Below are 25,229 nucleotides of genomic sequence, written 5' to 3' on the forward strand. Positions count from 1 at the left end.
CACCTGAAACTAAACTATCGCACAACTGCTTAGTCTCGCCTTGATTCCTTTCAACTTATATTCCTATTTGAGGTGTGTACACTATTCGATTTTTAGTTGTGCAACTAAACAGTTGAATAGGCTGCGAAACAATTGATCATCACACAACAGTCGTGCGATTGTTTAGTTTCTGGTGTGCGCACGCTCTAAATATTTGGGTTGACCTTAATTGGATCTGCATTATTATTAACTTCTTATTGTTTTAAATATTGCGACTTAACCGGTAGACTACCGAAATACTTGTACATAAAAATAACAATGGTTTTGTATTGGTTTTTCAGCACTTTTATTATAGTAAGTACAATTTTTTTAGTAATCATGTATTGCCTATCAGCAAGAGAGAAGATAGAAGATAGAAGAAAGAAGTAAAAAGAAGATACGACTGGTGATTGCCACTAGCGAGGTATAGAGTTCCTACGTATATACACACTGTAGGAACTTCATACCGTGCTCTTGGGTTTGCCAAACTTCTGCACATCTCATCTCCTTCTAGAAGACGTCAAGAAAGAAGAAAATCAAGCCTACCAACATAGACGTAATGTGTTTATTCTAATTTAATCTCATGTTTTTACATGTGTTTGTTGCAACCAACCTCTTATAAAATTATAATAAAGGGATTTATTTAATATATTTTTTTATTATTGGGTGTTCATCTTTTTCCCTTCTAGAATTTTCCAGAAAAGAAACTGTATGTCCTCGGCGGTATATCCAAAACACACCTTAGGATTCTGTAGAAGCGAAAGTACTAAAAACAAAGACCGTTCTCCTGGTATTGCAGATGTCCATGGCTGTCGAAGATCACCTCGGTACTCCCTTTTATATAAGAGGGTGAACAAGAAGTTAACTAAAATACAGAACTATTCTAGACAGACCTACACTACACTTTGTTTTAAATCATTTTGTACTCTAGTACATCCTGATCTTATTAATGATGGATGGATGTCTGCTAGAGTTTGTAGTCTAAACTGCTGGACGGATCTCGATGAAATCTGGCATAGATGTAGAATAGTCCACAGAATATGGGTTACTTTTTTTTTAAATTCCACACGGACGGATTCGGTGAAAGCTAACGTTCCAATATATGTATTACAAAAGATTCCTATCTGCTACTCATGGGTCGTAACGTAAGTCGGCATTTTACATTTTCATGCATGAATTACTCTCAGACCATACTATCTCATTACAAAGATACATTGTAATGGTAACTGGATGCTAACTCTGCTTTTAGTTTAACGGATGGCAAGTCAATTGAAATACCGCAAGAGTTGGTCTGAGTATAATGTTGTTCAAACATATTAGCGGCTCGGACGTACTAACAAGTCGATACTAACAAGAGTACACTGCCTATCATGCAACTGGTAAGCCACTAAAAATATTGAAACGCACTATACCAGTAATGTTACTTAGCGTAATTTTTAAATAATTAAAGTCTTAAAATAAATAATAACTTTAACTTTTTTTTACTTTAAATGCACTTAGACTCGTTAAATGGTCTCAGTTAAAGTAGAGTTTTAGTTAACCTTAGTATACAATAAACAGAGGACCTAGCACAAAAATTTCCAGAAAGTATTGGTATCATCTTCGAAAAAAATATTTATGTGTACTTTACGCCCTATCACGGAGTTGCAAACATTTTCCGTACATTTACTCGCGTTTTTTGTGTTATTACAATTTTTTTCTTAACAATTGCTTCACCACACTAATGTTTTATAATTGTTTTCCCCTAATGGTATCATTGTTAACCTTATGAATTAATATTAACCATGGAAAAACTAGGATAGCATGTTGAAACACAAAAACCTAATTTTTAACTGTTTCCAAACCAATTATCGAACAATGAAGTACCAGGAACACATAACATAATAGGTAAGTTTAATTTTGTTCAAATATGGTCATCCTTAGCGTTATGCCCGCTTCACACGCTGAGTTTTATCTGAAAGTTTTCTCTGAACATTCCGATCGTTCAGATAAATCTAAGTAACTGGGAACTGTTCAGTCCTCAGTTTTGTCTGCACACGTTAGATTTATCTAAACGATCCGACTATTCAATTATCTGTCAGATAAAACTGAGCGTGTGTAGCGGGCTTTAGCGTTACGAAGCCGAACACGGAACGTATGAGTGACGTGGATGTTTTTAGTTCCTCTCCGTACTGGCAATACTGAGAAAAGCTTATGAAAGTATAAGTTACAAAAAACGACGACATGATCGCTATGGCAAAAAGGCCGCCCCCGACTAGTTAGTTTTGCGTTTCGCAATGACAGCTCGGGTTTCGTTGCGTGTTTTGAATTACGGACTTTTTTGCTAAATAAATTCGCACTTAATTAGATACTCTTACTTTGTTTTACAACATAGTTAGTTTTACAGTAATTTATGTAACCATAAACTAAAATTGGAGTAACTAGAAATGCATTACATTGTCATTTTCTCTTTTCAGGTATAAAAGAAAGGAATCTCAGTTTTTATTACTAAAATTCGTCATAACTTTCGTTACGCCATCGACAAAATTTTGTATTAAACTTGTCGCTCCAACAGACGTAAAGTAGATCAATATACCTCATACAAATTTTGTCGATGACGTAACGAATGCGATCCCGTCACCCCGCTCTGTCTCCACGTGCGAAAAAAGTTTCATCCGTCCCACCTTCTAGTCCTAATATCACCAATAAGATGACAGATGGAACTTATAAAATAAAATAAGTCCTAACCGTCCCCTCGTCGTAAAAGGTGGGACGGATGAAACTTTATCCTCATCTGTCTTTACATGGGGACAGAACGGGGTTGGGAATAATCCCACATTTCATGATAGACCGTTTGTAATTATAATTAAAGTTCCTTTTAAAATAATCTCTGACTGTAATAAAATTTTAAATCATCGGCTTTGTAACTTATTTAAATATAAAAAAAATTTTGAACGTAAGACAGATATAATCAATTTATTTTAGTAGTGCCATTAAACTTTTTAGTTTCATTAGTGGTTTACGATTCTATAATTAATTCGGCTGTTTTTCTAAATTAATTACATTGTTAATTTTTATAGAACGGGAAACTTGGAATGTTTGCATTTAAAAATGTACTTCGTATTAGATCAAATAAACATTGAAACTGTGAAGAAATTGTTTTTTTTTTAAACAGGTAATGTATTTCTCTACTATATTACACTACCTACTGTTAGAGGCGTTTTCATCCATCGTACTGTGGGAGTGTTTCGAGATAGTCCCTACTGATATTGGGGGCCTAGCACGAAAGCTTGAGAGAAAGTCAACATTGGTGTATATTAAGCCTAATCACACAAATCTAATACAAATCATGTCGATGACGTTACGAATACTTACTAGCTTTTTGTGTTAGGTCCAGTGATATTCATTTTCATATAAGAACACCTAGGTTTTTACATTATAGCCTCACAGGACAACGCAGTAGGTATATTTACACAAAAAGGACCGTTCGCAAAACCAAATAAGGTCTGCAGAATAGAGGCGGCTGTAAATTTAAGTAGTTTTGTATAGAAGCATCTTCCCAGAAAATTATCTAAATTAATAGAATTAATAAAATAATTGTTTTTATTAAAGAAACATTAAGTATAATGCCTGGTTCACATTATGCCAAAACAGTCGGACAATAGTGTTCAACATCGACGTTAGCATACTGTACACCCTGATTGTCGCCAGTTAGACCAAATAATAGAGCCCAGGCGGGACTGTCCTACAGTACTGGCATAATGTAAACTAGGCTTTAAATCAACCCCACGACCTTTACCCAATGTAAAGATTACATACTTCCGCTGATCACAGGTTTTCTCGATGAATATCAAATTTCAATAGCATATAGCAAACAATTAAGCGGTAATTTGAATTCGCCGAAATGCCGAAGCGATAAACCCCGCAGACATTCGTAATTGCAGATGTCTTGATGTTTAATCGGAGGAGGGGACGATCAGAAAGAGGACATTTCCTCTTCCTAATGCATCCTTTCTTCGTTAATACACCATCCAATCATTTAATCGCAAATATTTTACGTCAAATAAAGCGTGTTACCAAATATTTATAATTTCGAACATTAACGACACGGATTGCATTAATTTTAAATACAATAAAAGAGATTTATGTTTTATGTTGAAGCCAGATTCGACTCGGGGCCGTATTCCGATGTCGTTCGTAAAAAGTCATAATAAAAATACATAAAAGAACAGACATGCACTTAATTATGATACGGATGGTCCGTTTCTTCGTATTCAGTCTAATTAATTAAGATTTCCTTCTGACGTCTTATTTAATTATTTTAGTTCAGTCTTATAACTGCAATAAACACATTGTATTTCCTTACTGTTCTTTGTTCGAGTTTGTTGTTTAAAACAAACGAACCAAATACTAATAACCTCATTATACCCAGTTATTTCTATAATTCATACAACTAAGAATGTAAAAAACCTGGCTAGGAGCGCTACAATCGGCTACTTTATATCACTTTCTATTGTGATAAAATAAATTAGTTTCATTTTTCATAGAAAATCGACGAGGTTTTTTATATTCCTGGTCAGTCTACCCAAATAACAGTGAGTTTCAAACACTTTTTTTCAATTAATTGAGAAAATATTAACATCGGATTGGACATTACATGGAAAAATAAATCGAAAACTTGTTGAAAAAAGTAATTTATTTTAGCGCCATCTATCGAATCCGTATAATACTGCGTTTCAGAACAGAAACTGGTTTAGGGCTGTCAACAAATCACAAACGTGTATTTGTTAACATTTTGAAGTTAAATACAATTTACTGCCATAATCGATGGTCTCTAAATACCCTTAGTGTAGATTTAATATAAAAATCTCCACTAAGTAATTACCATTATTCGACTCTGCATATGACTGGCAGAAGAAATTACCTAATAATTATAATACAATTTAATTACTGAAACTTCAAGTGTTTGAGTAATGAAGCATGAAGTATATTTTTAGAATGCGCTAAAACTAGTTCATCCTTTTTCCTGTTATACCTAAATTCAATGTGGTTTACTGTTGAACATGGAATTTGTTTTCGTTACAAATTGTATTCGAAACGCTCGTGACATTTAGAGTGTTAAAGTCATAAACACTAGTTCAAGTCGTATCTCAATTGTAAATTAGAGCAATAAAAGCCTATCTCAACCTTTACACCGCCGAGCTCTCCTCACTAGCCTTTAATGTATTCATAAAATACCAAACTAAAAATCTGATTTGATGTCTCACTCAACTAATAGATTTACATGCATCGTCATATCGTTAGCATACATTCGTAGGCGAAGACGTAGGCGTTTGCCTATTAGCATACAGATAGCAGTGTGGGTTCGATTCTGGTGGTTTTTAGAAAGTTCCGATGATATTTATTATGACAGCGTTCGTGCCGGAGACGCAACTCCGCTATGATTTATAAAAACGGCCTGCCTATGGGCGTAAACGATACATTCGTCTGTCTTTTTCCCACTTATGTATATGTCTGTACATAAAACAGAGACGGTTACGAACTCCGTGTGAGGCGTCCGTAACAAAACCACCTACGAATTTGTAATCACGATTTATGTCCGCGGTGAATCTCGTGGAAATCGCTCATTCATATAAACGCCATTATACAACTTCACGAAATTAATTTTAATAAAATGATTTACATTCTATTTTTAAGACGCCAGGTTTTATTGGACATTTTAACTTGTTTCTACAACTTTAATGAGTTTAATAACCATATTTATGTAGAAAGGAAGGCAGAGGTCAAGGATTTTGTCACACCTATACTAATTATATAAACAGGAAAGATTTGTATTTTTGTGCGTATTGAAATAACTCAAAAACTACCGGGTCTATTTCTAAAATTCTTGCACCCTTAAAAAGCTATGTTATCAGTACCACATCATATTAAAAATACTAATATTATAAACGCGAAAGTTTATATGGATTGATGGATGTTTGTTAGAGTTAGTAGCCTAACTGGCTGAACGGATTTCGATGAAATTTGGTACAGATGTAGAGGATATTCTGGAAGAACACGCAGACTACTCACTTTTGTTTTATTAATTCCACGTGGACGGAGTCGCGGGCGAAAGCTAGTAGGCTATGTTTTTATACTAATTTTTTTGTAAAATCATGAGAACCTTATCGCGAGCAACAGTTATTCCATACTAATACTAAATAGAAAGATTTGTATCTTTGTAACGTAAAACTCGTAAAATTTCTGGACCGATTTAAAAAAATCTTTTACCATTACAAAACTACATTAGTATCAAGTAACATAGGTTTTTGTTAGCAGCTAGTACTATCGAAAACATTAGGGTTAAGTTTAGTTATTTACTTTTCATTTCGAAACATGTACGAAAACAATATTATCCCTATTCTGGCACTTTTTGTATACATGTTTACATAGTGGACAAGTGGTAAACAAAAAGAAAAGTGCACTTTTGGACACCTACAATTTTTATGACACCAATATTGAAAGTCATATATACTGTAATGTATACTGGTAACATCCGCTGCTTCGGTAGCTTGGATCGGATTGCTCTGGCATGATAGTACACAACAGTGATTTACTTCGAAGAAGATATAAAATTGCTTAGCTTTGTACATGTGGTAAAGTGGAAATTCATGATAAGGTGTTTGACATGACAACCAGAATTAAATCCATCTAACAATGAGTCGACATAGAATTATCGTGACCACTTTATGTAGAAATGTGAATTATTTTTATTGACAGCGGAGTTGAATACCAAAAGCACACGGCGACCGAAACTCGTCGGGTTCAATGTTCTTTGCTCATTAGCTTCTGATCACTATGCCTCCAATATTGTAAAGCTATAACTCTTAATTGATCATTAATCGAAAATTGATTTTATCGTCCACTCGTAAAGTTCAATTTCCTCTAAATCGGTGGGTGGTTTTTTTTATTTACAAGTATATAACTGGTTCCCAACATTTAGACGGTTGAAATGATAAAATTCCTCACTCCGGCACGTATAGATTAGGAAATTTTTCTAACCAAGTCGGTATTGGTAGGGTCGGACAAACAGTTCGACATACCAGTAGTTTAAGAATGATGCGTTGTAAATATTTATAAATAAGAATTATTATTTGTGTACTTTTCTTCTACACATTCTTTACACTCAAATGGTGAAATTTTCATAGAATATTAGAAGACGCAAAAGGTCTATACCCTAAAAATATAAAACAATGCTTTCAATGAAATACAAAGCAAAAGATTGAAGATCACTAGTTAAAAAAAGCGTTTAAAACAGTCGAATTTTAAATCATCAAAGTAATTCAACGTTTGTATTTCAAAGTATTCAATGCAAATAAGATATCCGCGAAGCTTGTCACATTCCCTCACGGATGGAGCGCAACCTCCATACAAATTGACAACAGACAGTCTGTGTAACTAATTACTGTTTGAAGTGCAAAACATCGTTCACGGAACACTTACACAGTTAGAAATACGAATGACTTGAAAAATACAAATTAATTCGGTAAAATAAGTAAGGCTTCAAAATAAACGATTTAAAAACTTACTAACCAAATGAAACCAATCGTTTGTCTACAACTTTATTGTTTTGTCTATACATTATTTGTGGTAAGTTGACATGTCCGTTGGTGCGCGCGTTCGCCGCTAGCGGCGCTCACTTGGTGGCAGATCGCTTGACTTGGATCATCCTCAGCAATCTGTTCTTGTGGTACACAGGTACAGCACCTGGTTTCTTTTCATCGTGGTCAACAGGATACAACTGAAAAAAAAAAATTATATTATGAAGTGGCAAACAAGCAAGCGACCACTTGAATCCACCAAAATGGAAAGCGACCGCTGCCAATAAACATCCGCAATTCCAGAGGCGTTAGGGTAGGCCCCTTAATTGACGTAGAAGAAAACGCACATAGAGGACATTTCCCCTTCCTATGCGTCTCCTTCACCGTCAAGTCCACTTTCCCTTCCTATTCTTTCCTCTTAAGAAAAGTGTAGAAGGGAACGGGACTAAAATTAGGCCTCAGGCTGTAGTAGTAAATTATCATCCATTGCATGTACATATGTGTGCTAAGATATTGGATGAGCTGAAAGGTTTGACAACCTTCATTTCACTTGCAACTGCTGTACAGATGGAAAGAACTTCTGCATTTCGTTCTAACTACTATAATAATCTATTGACCTCTCTTTCTACCATAGTAATATAATAGAAAGGTGATCAATGGCTGGTAAATTCTTAGTTTATGTCATGATTTTCCTACAAATGACAAAAAAACTAAAGAAATACAGTAAAGGGTATGATTTGTAAGGTTTTTCTATATTAAACTAGCTTTCACCCGCGACTAAGACCGCGTGAAATTAAAAAAAAAACAAAAGTAAGCATCCTATGTGTTCTTCCACACTATACTCTACATCTATACCAAATTTCATCGAAATCTGTTCAGGAGTTTAGGCTATACAGACTCTAACAAACATCCATCTATCTTAACTTTTGCAATAATAATATTAGTATGAAGTATGATTTTTTACTACATACCACTTCTGTTTTTGATTGTAAGAATCCTGTAACTTTGTTCTTGGCACGATGCAGTATTATTTTTTTCGGTGAGTTAGCGGCTTGCGAATATTTAGATTTCTGTTTCTTATCTGACGGGTCTAAACATTTTGGCTGTTTCCTAAGCATCGCCACATGGACACGAGGATTGACCGCTGTGACACCGTATTTGGGTTTACAAGACAGTTTTACTAATTCACAAATAGGTTTCTGATTAAAATTATTGTTTCCTTTCTTAGTCAATGGTATTTGACGTTCACTCGACGAAACATAGGGTACACTGTAAATTTCATATTGTTCACCCGCTTTATCCTTTGGAGTCCAAATTCTTTTACAGAAATTGTAACTACTGTTTTTCTTCATTTGACTCACTGGCCATACAGCCACTGGAGGCTTCTGATTTGCGTTCGCTGTAGGCAAATTGAGGCAACCGTTAATTAGAATGCATGGAGGATTATGAATGCATAATACTTCACCGTTGTATTTCTGTTTTAGTTTTGAAACAACCTCATCGTGCGGCGCTCGACATGGCTCCGAGTTTTGATCTCCTTTATTTGCTTTAGGATCGTCAGAATCTTTTGAACGTTTGTCATTTTTATTCTTTTCGTTATTGCATTTGTTGCAAGGTGTATTGATACGCGAGCATGTTTGTACATCTTTAGTCGGTGGTACGGTGGAGGTTTCTGTTTTATTTTTTTTACAATCACATGTACAGTTTTTAGAACGTGCATCTTTCGATGATTCTTCCATGTTATCTGCCGGACTTGTTAATATCGCATTGACCCTTTTCTCCGTTTCACTCATTTTCTCAGCTACTTTCAAACATTCCGGATCCCCAGTTACACTCGAAATGAATGATGTAGATTGTCCACATTTACAACTTTTAGTACGATCACCGTCTTTGGTCTTTCTAGTAATTTTGTCTGTAAGATATTCCCAAAAGCCGGAAGATGTCGACGGTAGAGCACTGCAACGAGTTGAATTTGAATCATAACTTTTCTCTTCTTCCCAAAACGGGGTAGCGATTACTTGATATGGTAACAATCGTTCAACTTTAGAATAACACTGTTGTTTCTTGTTACCGAAATATTTTCTATTCATTTTTTTATTCCTTTCACGTTCCTTTAAAATATATTTTTGCATTCTCTTCTTGTAACAATATCGAGAAATATTCTCATACTCTGAATCACATGAAGTGTGGCTACTGGCACTGCTTCTTGAAAATGGATTTTTTATTAATTTAGGATTGTAATACACTGAATGCCGATGTCTGTCCGATCGACAGGAATCCGGTCTCTTGACATCTTCGTCTACGTAATAAGGAGCTCGCATCGCACATTTGTATCGTTTCTTACTTATGCATTTCATCCTTCTTTTTTCGCAACGCGCACAATAAGGCTCCCTATATGCTTCTACTGATAAATTTTTTACGTTAGTTCGACAGCATTTTTTATGATTTTGTAAAATACTTGACAAACATGGAAAAATTTGAGATCTTTTTAAAAAATTTGAACTTTTTTGTACCATAGTGCTGCTACCTTTGTGAACATTACTGATGTGATAATCCGCTCTGGGATCTATTTCGTAATTAAAACAGTTCAAAAGTTTCTCAACGCTCGTGTCTGGGATGTAAGTTTGAGTTTTGCTCGTAACACTAGACAAGCCGTTGATCGCTTTATTCATTTTCATTTTACAATTTAAACTGTCCTCTTTTGAAAACTTCCAATTTTTATGCGTCGCCGCTTCTTTGTGATGTTTATCCGTGACTAGAAATTCTCGCTTTTTCCATTTTGATATGTACATATCGGATTTTCTGTCAATTTTGGAGCTATCAGATCTTTGTTCTAAGTATTTTGGATCATAACAAATTAATAAATTGCTGCAACAAAAATCGTACATTGCGTAAACCCCTGTCTGGTGTCACGCGTGGTAGTTCATTTCACTTTTTTGTTTTCATATTTATAATTATTTTTAATATTTACTTACACATGTTTTTACCGGAATTAATGAGTGAATTGACAAATGACATAATTTCTTCTTTTATTTATGATAGGTAACGAAAACTTCTGCAAAAATAGTTTAAATTTCTTTTAATTAATCTTTTTAGTAAATTGTTATTTAAAACTTGAATCCTATAAAAATTGTAATAAAAACCTAAAATACTGTAAATAATCATACTTCATACTAATATTATAAATGTGAAAGTTAAGATGGATGGATGTTTGTTAGAGTTTGTAGCCTAAACGGCAGAACAGATTTTGATGAAATTTGGCATAAATGTAGAGGATAGTCTAGAAGAACGCATAGGCTACTTGCATTTGTTTTTTTTTAATTCCGCACGGACGGAGTCGCGAGCGAAAGCTAGTAAAGATATATTTGTACGTTCGAAAATATTGTTACCTTTGTATACTAAAATGCAATTATTTCTTACACATTAGTGACCTCTCGAAAGCTGCATTTAATAATAAGTAAATGAAAATATTTCACGAAACCAAATACGCAATCTAGCAAATTATCAAAGCACAACATTATGTCTTCATATTAAATGTAATAAAACAAAGATATCTTCACTCGTAAACTCTAAAATAATTAAAAGCGAGTTTTAAAGACACTTATAAATTTTCCGCAAAAGATTTGCATTTTAATTTTAGTACATAAAGTTTTTGCATCTAAATACAAAGGTCGAATAATATTTAGTCTTTATTAAAACCTGGAAAAAACAGATGGTAAACTAATAAACTAAACATTTCTAGATACAAGGAAAATATGAGGAAAACGGTAGTTAAATGTATTGTAAACTAGCTTTCGACCGCGACTCCGTTCACATAGAATTAACACAACAAAAGTAGCCTATGTGTTCTTTCCGGCTATGCTCTACATCTATGCCGAATTTCACTAAGATCCGTTAGGCTGTTAAGGTTACAAACTCGCAAACATCCATCCATCCAAACTTTCGCATTTATAATATTAGTGACACATGTAAGATTAATTCTAACGTAATATCCACTTACTAAAAAAAGAGAATTACTTTGATGCTTTATTTAAAATGTTATCGAAATATTTAAAAATAATATAGCGAATTAATGACGTCAAATATACATTTGTATGTAAATGAATAAAAAAGGTCAATAACCGACGAGATATTTTAGTGCGTTTTTATTTGATTTTGATTTTGAAAGTATGTTTTAAACTTAAAGTTCAAAGAACATGTATTTCACACGATTAAAGTAACTTGATCCTATACGTAACGAAAGCGTTCGAACGTTTCATAATAGGGTTGTGCAGTAAAACAAAGAGTTGGGGCTCACTCGTGTATTATTATTATCGGAATTAAACGCTGAATTAATATGCATAGGTGATACGTCATGCTGGAAGCGCTGTGCATTGCTCTGTAGGGGCAACTTACGATGAACTGCACGTCTTGATACTTGAAGTTTTAATTGTAACACAACTAAGAGAATATTTATTGATAAATCGAAAAAAAAAATATAATTTAAATAACGCATTAAACATTACTTTACACAATTGTAATAATAATGCGATATTAGTTATGGAACTGTAATTATGGTTTTTTAGTTTTATAAGTATTTTTTTGAATTTAAATCATCAATGAAATACATTTCTTAAGACATTTTGGATCGTACTATAGGTAAATTTTTAATGTAAATCTCGGTTAATTTAAGTATCAAGAATATGCAGGCGATCATTAATAAAGCGAGGCAACGCGTCACACTATGAAATAATAGGAAAGGAATAAAAAAATAACCCAAGGTGAATGCCGGAGCACGTAGGTAGGTTTTAGAAATAATGAATCGAGCCAAAGGGTTCGGCATATTAATGTAATAGGGGTGCGACCCTCGTAATCATAGGTGATCTGGCGGCGGACGATGCTCTCTGTCCTTTTTTTTTTTAAATTAAACCCGGCATGGCTATTAAGTTTGGTCAGAGCAAGCACACAGTTTCGATTAATCGATGTCTCGCTTTCACGATGTAAAATTTGTATCTCCTAATAAGGATATTTTTGATTGATTCGAAAACTGTTTACTCTTAACATGATAATTTTTGGATACAAGTATGTTTGTTGCTATGCATATTTAAAACAAATCTTGATGAAATTTGACACAGATATAGAACAGAGTTTAGTAGAAAAAATAGGCTAGTAAGTTTTTATCTGCGTGTTTAAGTCACGGATAAAAGCTAGCTATATATTTTTTTAGTATTTCATTGTACACAACAGAATCAGAAGCAATATAGTTTAGCAAGATAGAATTAATACAACTATAGAATAATTTTAAGCCGATACATCGTCTGTATACATTACAATAAAACTAGCTATCGCCCGTGATTCCGTCGTCGTCCGAATTAAAAAAATACTAGTGAGTAAGTAGCCTATGTGTTCTTCCAGACTTTCCTCTACATCTATACCGAGTTTCATCGATATCTGTCAAGCCGTTTAGGCTACAAACTCTAACAAACATCTATCCAACTAAACTTTCGCATTTATAATATTAGTGTGAAGTATGATTAGTACGATGTTGGTGCTAAAAAAATTATGTACAAGAATATTTTTACACCAAGGAGATCCCGCAACCTTGAACGTTACACGATTAAAATCGATTAAAACCTTAAAATAAATCGATAATATTACAACACGGTTCTAGGTATTATAGGAAGAGTAACCACAACATGTGGTCATGTGGTAGTGCCACATGTGCCGTTAAAACATGTTATTAAAAAAAAAACCGGCCAGATTTTATACAATTACGCTTTTTGTTATACGTTCTCGGATACCCCGCAACGGTTTGCGTTGTCCTCGAAAACAAATATCAAACAATTTAATTACATACAGACGAAATTATTAAATCAATCGATTCTAGCTCCTATTGTCTTAGTAATAAGAGTGTATTAGGTAATTTAGGCAGTACAAATTAAGAAACGTGTTCAATAGTAAACATCGTACATACCTAGCTTGTAAAACTATTATTATAATCTATTCTTGTATCTGGAATCGGTTATTTTTGTCCCTAAACTATATTTGTAAACACTTAAATTTCGGTATTGTAATCAATTTTGAAGTAAAATACACATGTGGCATCGTCCTTGATAATTAAGGGAAAACAAAAAGTTCTTGGAACGTAAAAGTATTCTAAACAAGAGTATACTTATCGTTACAAATCTACCAATAACATATCTAAATGATTTCCGACTTGCAGGAGGGTTTATTAACATCTTTATATGAATAGGCCGGCTAGTTCGCTGTAATACCACAACCACACAGAAGATAGGCTTAAAGTGAGAGTAATTCCGCGTTTCGTCTGATGAGTTTGGGTGGCTGAGGCATCATTTTAGGCCACCTTTCTTCCCACCCTTTTCCTTTTCCTGAATAAGCCTGGTTTTGTTCGTCTTTCTCTGTCATTTATGGTTAGCTATCGCATCTAAAATTGTGGATGTCTATGGGCAGATATCGCTTCGAGTTTTCGGCAAATTCAGGTGGCTCGATCGTTAGCCATCTTATAATATGTAGCTGTTGCTTGCGACTTCCTTCGCGTGAAATTAAAAAATAACTAATTAAGAGTAGCGTATGTTACTCACAGATAAATTACCTTTCTAACGGTGAAAGATTTCTAAAATCGGCTCAGTAGTTTTTGAGTTATTTAGATACAAATCTTTCCTCTTTATAATATTAGTATGGACAAAATAGCTCCTTACTCGAAACTAAAGTTCTCCTTCAGTATAATATCAAAATAGATGATTTCAATATTTAGATATTCAGATAAAAGACAACTATTCCTAAGTAAATATCGTAACACAATAACATAAAGATTGATCAATAATAGTTCAACTATGTTAAACTATTGACGTCACGAATCAATATGTACATATAATAAAATTGGAGTGTTTGTTTGTAATATTTAAAAAAAATTCCCGACTTGGGAAAGATGATGTATTTGCGTTGCTGATATCGACAATCGCATTTTTTTTTTGTCTGTCTGTCCGCAAGCCGCATTTGTTCTGGATAATCTCCGAAACGGCTGGACCGATGTCGACCTGACTTTCAGTGAAAAGTAGCTGACATAGACCGGCATATTAGGCTACTTTTTATCGTAACATTGCGTGTAAGTAGTCGCGGGCAACAGCTAGTACTAAATAAATGTTATAACCATTCTAAAGATATTTTTATCAGCCTCTATAAATTAACATATTTAACCACGTTCGAGACAAAACTGGATACCATCTGTTAACGTCCATTTAGCGTCATTTAAGTTTTATTTTGCTACAAAAAAATCTATAAATCGATCGACAAATCGATTTCGGAATTAATCTAAATTTAAAATTTGATATTAACTTACTTGAAAGGTTTTTTTTTTACGAAAATATTACTCACATACTAGTTTTAGGGTCATTTAAATGGATAATATTTTAAGTGATTTTATATACAAGCGATTAGTGAGTGAATTTTTATAAAGAAATTCTTATCTAAATCGTCGAAAATCTTTTACAAGGTACCATTAGTGGACGTTTTAGTTGAAAATATATTTCAAGTGATAGGAATTTTGAAATTCAAATATTGAGATTAAAATCGATATGTAAAATGTCTAAAAGCCTTTGATAGTTTGCAACTACAATATACAACGTTGAAGTTTGTCAACATTTTAGGTCTTTGAAGCGCTAAAATGCTGCCGTTGGAAGCTTTATAATCTTATTTTAACGAAATAATAAGGTTTATTAATTTTTGTAATACAAAAACGTTAATTATCATATTTAATGACACGACGCTAACCTAGAGAGATAAGCAGAGATATCCATTTGTGTAAAAAAAACTGCAAAAAAGTCTTGAATAATATTTACATAGGAAATATGTAATACTAATGATGTTACGTCAATACATTCCTTTCAGTTCATTTACATGTCGTTAAACTTTAAAAATATCAACCGGACGGAATTACAGAATATTTTATATACAATTACTATGTAAATTCACTTATATGAAATCGACACTAAGTCATAAATAACAGCAAGAGAGTGTTGATGTCTGAATTTTTCTAATTAACTGTAGATTTATGCGAGACATACGTTTTAACAGTCCATAAATCACAGGGATAAAGATTTACTTGACAAACGTTGAATATAGCTTTCGCCCGCAACTCCTTCTGCATGGTATTAAAAAATGACCCCCGCGAAAAAATTATCCCCGCGATTATGAGCTAAACTATTTAACTACGTCGTAGTCTTTGACTGCAAAAATCAAACAAAAAAGTGGGACCATTCGGATAAAAAAAGAATTATCAAAATCCACTAGCGGCGGAGTTATGTCGTAACACACATAAAAAAAAAACATACAGACGAATTGAGTACCTCCTTCTTTTGGGAAGTCGGTCAAAAAAACAAAAGTGCCAATGTATTCCAGACTATCCTCTACGTTCATGCCAATTTAATCGAGATCCGATCAGCAGTTTAGACTACAAACTCTAACATCCATCCGTCTAAACTTTCGCATTTATAAAATTAGTAAGATTAGTTTCTCCATTTTAGTTTTAGTTGGAGTTAAGAGTTACTGATTAGTGTGATAGTCCGCGCGGCATTAAAAAAAAACAAATGTAAGTAGCCTATGTGTTCTTGCATACATCTATGCCAAATTTCATCGAAATCCGTTTAGCTGTTTAGGCTACAAACTCTAACAAGCATCCATCCCTCTATCCATCCATCTAAACTTTCGCATTTATAATATTAGTATATATATTTTTGTATTGAATAAGTTTTATTAGAATAAATTCAGCTATTCCAATAACAAGCTACCTCAAATGCGGACATTCTCAAAATTAGAACGGCATTAAAAAACACAATTCCGAATTCTAACTGAGGCACGTCAATCGCGGATTTAATTTGATTGGACAAACTCCCGCGGGATGCGCCAGAGCCGGGAATAGGGGAAATCAGGGGAAAATAAAACTTTTATTGCATCACACGTGTATACCAACCAATATAACTTGACCTTACAGTCTCCCTACTTTACTATCATTGTCGGAGTACTTCGAGGAAGCTTATAGGAACGCGAGGTCTGGAGATTCTGGTTTGTTTAGGGGTGTGTGGGGTAACCAATCATGGGTCGATGTTTCGATTGATTGGCAAAGGGCGATTTGGCGATGTACGGGGGCGCAGTCGCGAATTTTTTATGCCGTATGTGAGATGTGGGTGGGACTTATGTAGTCAAGTTTCGAAATCAATAAACTTTATGTTATTTATGTTTGTTAGATATTTAGAAACCTCAAAATAATAATTAAAAAAATTAATTATAGTGCTACTTTAACTAACTTTGTACTCAACAGAAAAACAATGTATTGAAATTAGGGTTGTCAAAATTTACAAAAAAATAAATCTTAACATTTATCGAATTAATCAAGGCAAGCACACATCGATACAATTTTCTGGTACTAAGTAATCGATAGATTCCGTGAGATTGTTGATGCGATGTGAAATGTATGCATAATTCATACATCCGCTACAGTCTTATCCGTATTTATGTGATTAGCATTAACAGATCCCAGGCACCGTCTCACGCGATCACAGATTTCAACTACATTTGCTTATCTATGAATAACGAGTAGTCAACGCAACTTGAGTTTAATCGATTTAAATCGATACGATTTTTGCCAACCCTAGAATAGTACTGGACTTTAATGTTAATGACGCCAATTGCAATTATCTTATAAATGTAACTCTTATTTTAGAACAAACTACCTCTATTCCTCATTCCATTTTTCATATAAAATATATTTTTTTTAATTTCAGCCATTAAATGCATAATGTGTTAAACAAAATTAAACAAAAAATATGATGCTAGATTCTTTTGTTATTTTTCCTTTATTGTAATACCGATCTTACATTAAATATGATTTTTGAAAAATTTGAAAAAATCACGCTTAAAGGGGTTAAAAAATCGGATTTTTACTTCAGCATTGCATTACCGTCACACATACAGAGAATATGGTCCTTCGAGAAACCAGTTTATTTTAAAACGTTTGCAGATAACATTAACTTACTAGTGAAGAGTGCATAAATATCCCATTGTAATGTTGAAATCTAATACAAAAAGTCTTTAAGAAAACTCACGATAACTCTGGGAACTGTTACCCGGTAGCTGATATTAGCATACCAAGGAGCTGAAATTTAAATATCAAACCATTAAAATCAGTAATCAATCGAGAATTGAAATCCGCGTTCATTGTGATGTCACAGACCCTAAACTCTTTCCCACGGCGACTCAAAGCGCGTATGCAAATTGACGCACCGTCAAGCATCCAAATGTTACCGGCCCCGGAAACTGAAATATTTAAATTTTGACCACATTGTTAGTTACGCACTTTGACTATTAAGAGACAGGACCTGATAAGCGCGCATTTCTAACAGTTCAGAAAAAAGTATGCGTCTATTAAGACGTTTCTATATGTCAGCATATAAACATAGTGTATTTGACATATTTAACGTACGCGAAAGTTGGCAAAATTTAATACAACGGAAGCATTTTGCTTAGTCCATTTCTCTATAGTCAAAGTTAACGTACCACACGAAGATTTGTTACTTTTTCTAATTCAAAATATGGCCCCCGTCCCGACACTACGATATCAGGATGTGAAATAAACATTAGCGTAATGTAGAGAATAAGAATTATGTTGTTTTGTATCGAGTTCTTACTATGTTTTACAAAAGTGAGTCATCTGATGCTTGGAATTACTAATTCTTGTAAACATCAAATAAAACTACATGTAAACGGAATTAATAAAATCTGAATTTATGTCTTTTTGTCTTAGCATTATCTTATTAATATAAATGCGAAAGTTTAGATGGATGTTTGTTTGAAGTAGGCATAGATGTAGAGGACAGTCTGAAAAAAAAACAAATAGACTATTAATAAAGTTATTTTAATTCTTGCGGACGAAACCGCGGGCAACAGCTAATTAAATTACTAAATTCTGACATTGTCAATTAAGTAAACAATAGGCAACTAAGTCAATTTTGTCTCAATAATATTGGTATATTCGTGATAAATAAATAAACATGTGACTTCACTATTATCAACTAAGAACGGGCGCATTCATTCAACTAAACTATAGCACAACGGTTGTGCGATTGTCGAATGTTTCGAAGTCAATTCAACTGTTTAGTTGCACAACAAAAATCGAGTGGTGTGCGTACTTCCATGTAAGCTTATAGAAATTAAAACGCGTCTAAACAGTTATGCGATAGAAGTGGAATAAACTTTTGATCTTAACTAAATTATTCAACAACAAGTCTTCTGTAATAAATATTTACTTTATTACCATCTCTCTGATTAATTTAAATTTAACATTTCATTTATAGTAATCAACTACTGTTACGATGTTTACAAAATCACATATACATACGTTTATAATTTACGTGTATTCCGTGCATATCAATTTATAACTAATATAAATTTCGTACAGGTGTTTAGGGTCAAATGACCGTACTTCTGTAGAAAATATCAACTTATAGTAGGCAGTTAAATCATCTGCGTTTATATCTCTAATTAATCGATGTGACAGGATGACCCAGCGCTTCTAGAAGCGTCTAGACATTAACAACGTTTTGTATAATATTTAATGACAAAATTATTAATCCATCAAATCTTTATACAAATACGAGTAATGAAATAAAATTAGTAATTCGTTTAAACTTTTAAAATTAGCAAACATTTCTAACCTTCAAAACATCATTTAAATATTTTTTGTTAGCAGTTGTTCGCGATTTCGTCTCCTTGAAATTAAAAATTAAGAAAAGCCTATGTGACATATAAATTACCTTTCTAATGGTAAAAGAATTTTTGAAATCGGTCCAGTAATTTATGAGTTATTTGAATACATACAAAAAATATGAAAACACATTTTTCTCTATATAATCATTGTAGATAACATAGGCCTTGTTAGTACTATTTTCTGCAATTCACAGATTTATGTATGTCGCCAGCAGGCTTTAAATGTTCTCGAAATTTCGACATGAGCATCGATTGAACCGGATCGAACCGGTTTGCGCCGGAAACCGTCGGATGTTGTCGAGATTATAAGCCATTGTAAAATGTTCTAGTTCGACCCTGGAATGAATTAGTAAACACCAGGTTATTATCCTATTTATGATAAACCAGTTAACTAAACGCATTATCTACGATTTCTTGTAATTATGCGTTTTTCATATAATACTAGACTATATAACGTATATAAAAAGTTTTCTTAGTAGCCTAAGAATTTGTCCTATAGCGTAAAAAATAGTAAAGTGCAGGGTCGTATTGAAAATAATAATAATGAATTCAAATAGCATGAATACAAGTTCTTTTGTACTTACGAAAACTTACAGGACATAATTCGAACAATAAAATAATAAAAATGTATTACAAAAAACGGCAGATGTGCTTGAAACAAATAGTAAATTTTTGCTCTATAGGATATAATATAATGACAATTATTTTTTACTATATGGTAAAAAAAGTTAACCCTCGAAGTTTTTTCCTAGTTAGAGAAACCAGTAAGAAAAAAACTCCGGGGTGGTATTAACACAGGCGTATGCAAATAAGATTGAGAGGAATTCATCCACGGAATATGGTATTAAAATCAACGGCAGGGCGAGGGTTATCGCGGTATTCGGTCGACATTTGCGTATGGTTTTGTTTTTTGTAAAAAAAAGGGATTGTCTGCGCTTTCAAAAATGCTAAATCATTTTTAGATAATAGTTTTGATTTAATGCTTTAATTTTCATTATTGGAATAAAGTTCTTTAACAGATTTTAATTCGTTCCGATGTGTTCCAGGTGTTAAGACTTAACACTTTCAGTGCTACTAAGATTTTTTAAATGCAAAAGTGAACTTGGTAAATATATGTCACTCAAGGCGGTCATTGTATTACTAGTTACCTCGTTTAAGTAACTAATGAAAGTAACAAGTAACTAGGAGAAAAAATATGTGATCCGCTTCTTTTTCTTCATTTTCTCCTTTCTCTTATAAAAATGTCATACAGGTTACATCATTCCAATTTAACAGACTGGAAAAGGGTCAAAATACTTGCTTGACAACAAAAACTACAATATACGTTATATTGTTGGCAACATTCATTAATATTTACATATATGTTTTTTGATGGGGACATAAACCAGAAAGTGTTAAGAATGAATGTGTATGGCTACAAAGGAAGAGGAAGACCGAAGAAAGTATGGATGGATTGTGTGAAAGAGGATATGCTTAAGAAAGGAGTGGATTTTGATATATATGGAAGAGCAGCACATACTGTGCCGACCCACCATAAGGGATAAGGGCAAGTTGATGATGAACATTCATTAATATTTAAGGAAATTTCCTATCATTCACAGGTTTTATTAGGATTTTAAACAATGTAGACAGTTTCAATGGTGACATAAGGAAAAAAATGTACAAACGCATACGTGACCCGTAACAATGAAGAACGTCTTTGTCGGGATTCAGTGAAAAATACGAGGAAAATGCTGTCAATGACTCACGTAGGATTTCTACAGCTATTAAATTAGATTATACACTGCAAGTTTCCTATTAGCACCATTTAGTTTCTACTCGTATTAGAATTTTTGCAGTCGACAGAAATTTCTTCAAGCAAAAGAAACATTTAACGTCTTAATTCAAGACCGTTGTTACAATTTCGAATTTCATTCATTGGTTTATTAATTTAAGTTATAATAATATCTATTATACGGAAGTAAAATATATAAAAGATCAATGAATCTCTTTCCTAGAATTAAAAAAAAAGAAAAAACTTCACGTTTTTTCCAATTCAAAATTTCAAACTAATCCAAGACACAAGTGGAACAATCTTACGCTCATTTACTGGAATCCGCATTCGCCGCTAAATTGCTCTGAATCACTTATACGTTCCATTTAATTACACGCAGCGTCTCTATTTCTTTGTTACAGATCTGACGTACATCGGTCATACTAATATTATAAAGAGGAAAGATTTACATTTTTATATCTATTGGAATAACTCAAAAACTATTAGGCCGATTTCAAAAATTCTTTCACCATTAAAAAGCTACGTTATCAGTAAGTAACATAGGCTTTTTATTTTTTTAATTTCACGTGGATAAACTCGTGAGCAACAGCTAGTTACATTGTGACTATGATACACAAGTTGATCGAAATTCAAATTTGAACACAAATGACGTCATTTCTAACCATCGAAGATCATAGACTAGACATTAGTTGCAGTTCTACAATATTCTATCATTTCTAGACTATCAGAAACTTCAATTTCTAATAAGATTTTTTTTATAATCATGAGGAATTTAAAAACTGTTAGAATAAACTATGATTTTAAACATTCTGAAACCACGATTAAATGTTTAACATCGATTTAATTTCAAATTCTATTGAAATTTTAACGTCTGTTAGATTGTCGGCGCTTATTCTACGAAGCGATTTAGTATTTAGCCGTTATTACTGAATGCTGTACACTTCTCTTTAAAATTTCGAGTAAATTACAGCATGTTTTAACCGTCAAATTTGTTAGCGTCCCCGGCAGGCGGGCTGGATGCAAATTCCAAAATAAAAGTACCCGCATGGCTGACACTCAAGCCGAGAGTCCGCACTACCGCACTACCGTACTACCGGTCCATTGTTTTATTATTATAAAAGCGTTTTTTAAGAACAATACACTAATTGTGATCGGCGCCCCGCGTTCTCAACTCCAATTCTTTTATGTAAATTATTTTTTGAGTTCAACTATTGAATTAATGCGGGTGTTGTCGAGCACGTGTGCGCTGGCCTTGTTTCCGAGGCCTATTTTTTATTTTTAAACCGAGAATATAGGTCTACACGCCCATATGCACTAAGTACAATGCCTATGCGCTTATTGGTCTCGAAATTTAAAAATGGAACGCTATTTTTTTTTGTTTCGTGAGAATGTTTTGTTTCCAAAAGAGGTTTGATAATTATTATTTTTTTAGTCTATGCATTCAAATTATACAATAACGTGCATATCAATGCATTTTAACTCAAGAAAATACATTTTAAAATGAAATATTACAGTTTCTATTGGTATCACAATGAAATATTCCAAACTGTAACGTTTTATGAGTAACATTATAAATTCAAATAAAAAATATTATATCACAACAATAAAAAATAATAATGTTCATAAATTTGAAAAAAAAGAGACAAAAAGACACTGTTTCCGCCCGGGATCGAACCGGGGGCCTTGTGCGTGTGAAGCACACGTGATAACCGCTACACTACGGAAACTTAGTAATTGAAGTCGAATTTATGATACAGTTTAGTTTATTAATGTTTTTACATTAGTCAAAGATAAGCATTGTCAGTTGACAATGAAGTTATTTAGGTGAAGGGTATTTAATTGTAATACCACCCGTATCATTGTTTAAATGATATATGCAATATTGACTTTTGTTATAAACAACTAACAAATTCATTTTCTCCCAATCGCAAAGTTTTATGACTTTTTATATTAGTCATGTGATTCCAATAATCGTTTTTAAATATTAACGAAACATCGATAAGTGATCGATCACGATTGCAAGAAGTGTCATATTTTTATAAATCATCGTTCGTAGTTTAATAAAATAAAAATGGGAAAATATTTCTGTATTCTTATAAGAAAGTAACAAAATGTATTAGTATTTTAAAATTGATCGTTATCTATCGATTTTAATATTAAAAATCAATTTAATTTAAACTAAATTATAATTATAAAGGACGTAATCAACCCGAATTCACATAAAAATGTATCTTCTAAATACGTTAAAATTATTTAAAATAGCGCCCTCTGTGATCCGCAACCTTAAACCACTAGCTGTCTCCTAGGATAGATACGCATCACAAACATAAAGTACCAACCAATTAAATATAACGAGGCCCACTATTCATTAAGAGAGAGAGAGAGATAGAGAGAGAGAATTAAATACCAGAGAATATTCAATGCTTTTATAAAATCTACTTAAAACGCAAATACCTGCTTCTAGAAGTTACAATATAGTTTTAAAAGACCAGACAAGTTCGACTACCGTAGAGCTAACCGGTCTGTACAACGAACATTAGAAAATTATGTAAATTCAATCTTATATTAACTTTATAACGATTTCAAATAGACGCAATCTCCTTACAAGGGCTTGAGATAGGCCGAAGCTTCGCAATCAGGTATTTGATAGGACGGAAATAAAACTCGTTAATGATTTGCATATATATAGTTAATTAAATGCAGTTAGTTACACGATACACGATGATAAGAACAATATAATAATTAATAACGAATGATTTTATTCCGGTTGTTAGTATTAATAACTTTACTAATAAGTTGTCCGATAAGTTATTCCTGATTTTTGATAGTAGAGACCTAAATATTATAACGAATTGTCGCCCGCAACTCCGTCTGCGTAGATTAAAAAAAATACATCACCGTTGTAGAGATACGTAGTAAGAAACATCAATCCATTTGAACTTTTGCATTTATAGGGGATCGGAGCCTAACCTAATCTAGGGTGACTGGGCCATAATCAACCACGCTGCACTGCGGATTGGCTTCACACATATCTTTGAATTTCTCCGCCGATATGGGCAGGAATCACATGTTTTACTTTACCGTAAGTGTGGTAGAGCCCGCTTTAACATCTTCGTACGGATGCGCCGACTTAACCGGTGTAATACCACGACTAAACAGAAAACAGGCGTGAAATGGAAGCAAATCCGCGTTTCGTCAGATGTGTCGTGTGGTGCCAGCGGCCTAATTTTCCCTTTCCCTTTCCATCCTTTTCTTTAGAGGAAAGAAAGGGAATGAGAAGTGGATTTGATGGTGGAGGAGACGCATAGGAAGGGGAAATGTCCTCTTTATGTGCGTCTCCTACTCCGTCTGTTAAGAGTAGGCAACACATCTGCAATTGCGAATGTTTATGGACAGCGGTCGCTTTCCATTTCGGTGGATTCAGGTAGCTGCTTGCTCGTTTGTCACCTTATATAATAAAAAAAAACGTCCGTTAAATTATGTACATATTAAAATCGAAATTCTTTGGTATTACAGGTATAAATAGTTATTATTCTGAATAGTCAATACAATGCTCAGTGTAACAGCGCGTATAAAAATGGCAAACATAATGTTATCACTTTGTATTCGCGCCGTTCAATCTTTCGTGTTTATCCGCTTGTTAACAAGTTGGATACATCGCCGCTAGCAGACGATAATAAACACAAAATAAGACGTTTTATCGACATTTTTATCAAAGAACATCTAAGCATTTTAATATTACAGCATTCATGACTGGTTTCTCAGCTATTTTTAACCATTCGTTAGTGTTTTTAGTTCGATATCTTCATGAAATGCGTTTCCGAGTTAACTTGAGTTTAACTTAGTTCAACCTAACATTAATGAATCACGAGGTAACTACGAAACATCAGCAGCCTAGCATCAGTGGTAAAACACAGGTTTTTTAAAAAGATCTGACTATGACTTTGGAAGCGTAATACGCTAACAAACCCAACAAGAAATAATAGTTAATGTAAGTTTTAATAATTTTTAAAACAACAAAAGTTTTTGTAAGATACGTGATGTGAAGTTGAAGGGATTACATTGTCTAAAAGCATTGCATAATCTTACTAATATTATAAATGCGAAAGTTTAGATGG

At 33.4% G+C, this 25,229-nt stretch overlaps 1 protein-coding gene and 1 non-coding gene across 2 annotated transcripts; both read right to left on the reverse strand.

Annotated features, from left to right (window-relative positions):
* Positions 1-7,643: 7,643 nt before the first annotated feature.
* LOC106109730 lies at positions 7,644-10,595 on the reverse strand. Its single transcript, XM_013291331.1, has 2 exons — positions 8,549-10,595; positions 7,644-7,777 (listed from the first exon to the last, which is right to left on the reverse strand). The coding sequence occupies exons 1-2, from the start codon at positions 10,463-10,465 to the stop codon at positions 7,673-7,675; spliced, it is 2,022 nt and encodes a 673-aa protein (XP_013146785.1). The 5' UTR covers positions 10,466-10,595; the 3' UTR covers positions 7,644-7,672.
* A 12,170-nt stretch (positions 10,596-22,765) lies between these two features.
* On the reverse strand, positions 22,766-22,838 carry Trnav-cac. Its single transcript has one exon. It is a non-coding gene; the product is annotated as a tRNA-Val (tRNA).
* Positions 22,839-25,229: the final 2,391 nt, after the last annotated feature.

The sequence above is a fragment of the Papilio polytes genome, unplaced genomic scaffold, assembly GCF_000836215.1.
Source record: "Papilio polytes unplaced genomic scaffold, Ppol_1.0 DF821067.1, whole genome shotgun sequence".
NCBI lineage: Eukaryota > Metazoa > Arthropoda > Insecta > Lepidoptera > Papilionidae > Papilio > Papilio polytes.

Coding starts and splice junctions, on each gene's coding strand:
- LOC106109730 (XM_013291331.1), bottom strand. CDS start 10,465: ATGTACGATTTTTGTTGCAGCAATTTATTAATTTGTTATGATCCAAAA. Junction 7,778..8,548: donor TACAATCAAAAACAGAAGTG/GTATGTAGTAAA, acceptor TTTTTTTTTCAG/TTGTATCCTGTTGACCACGA.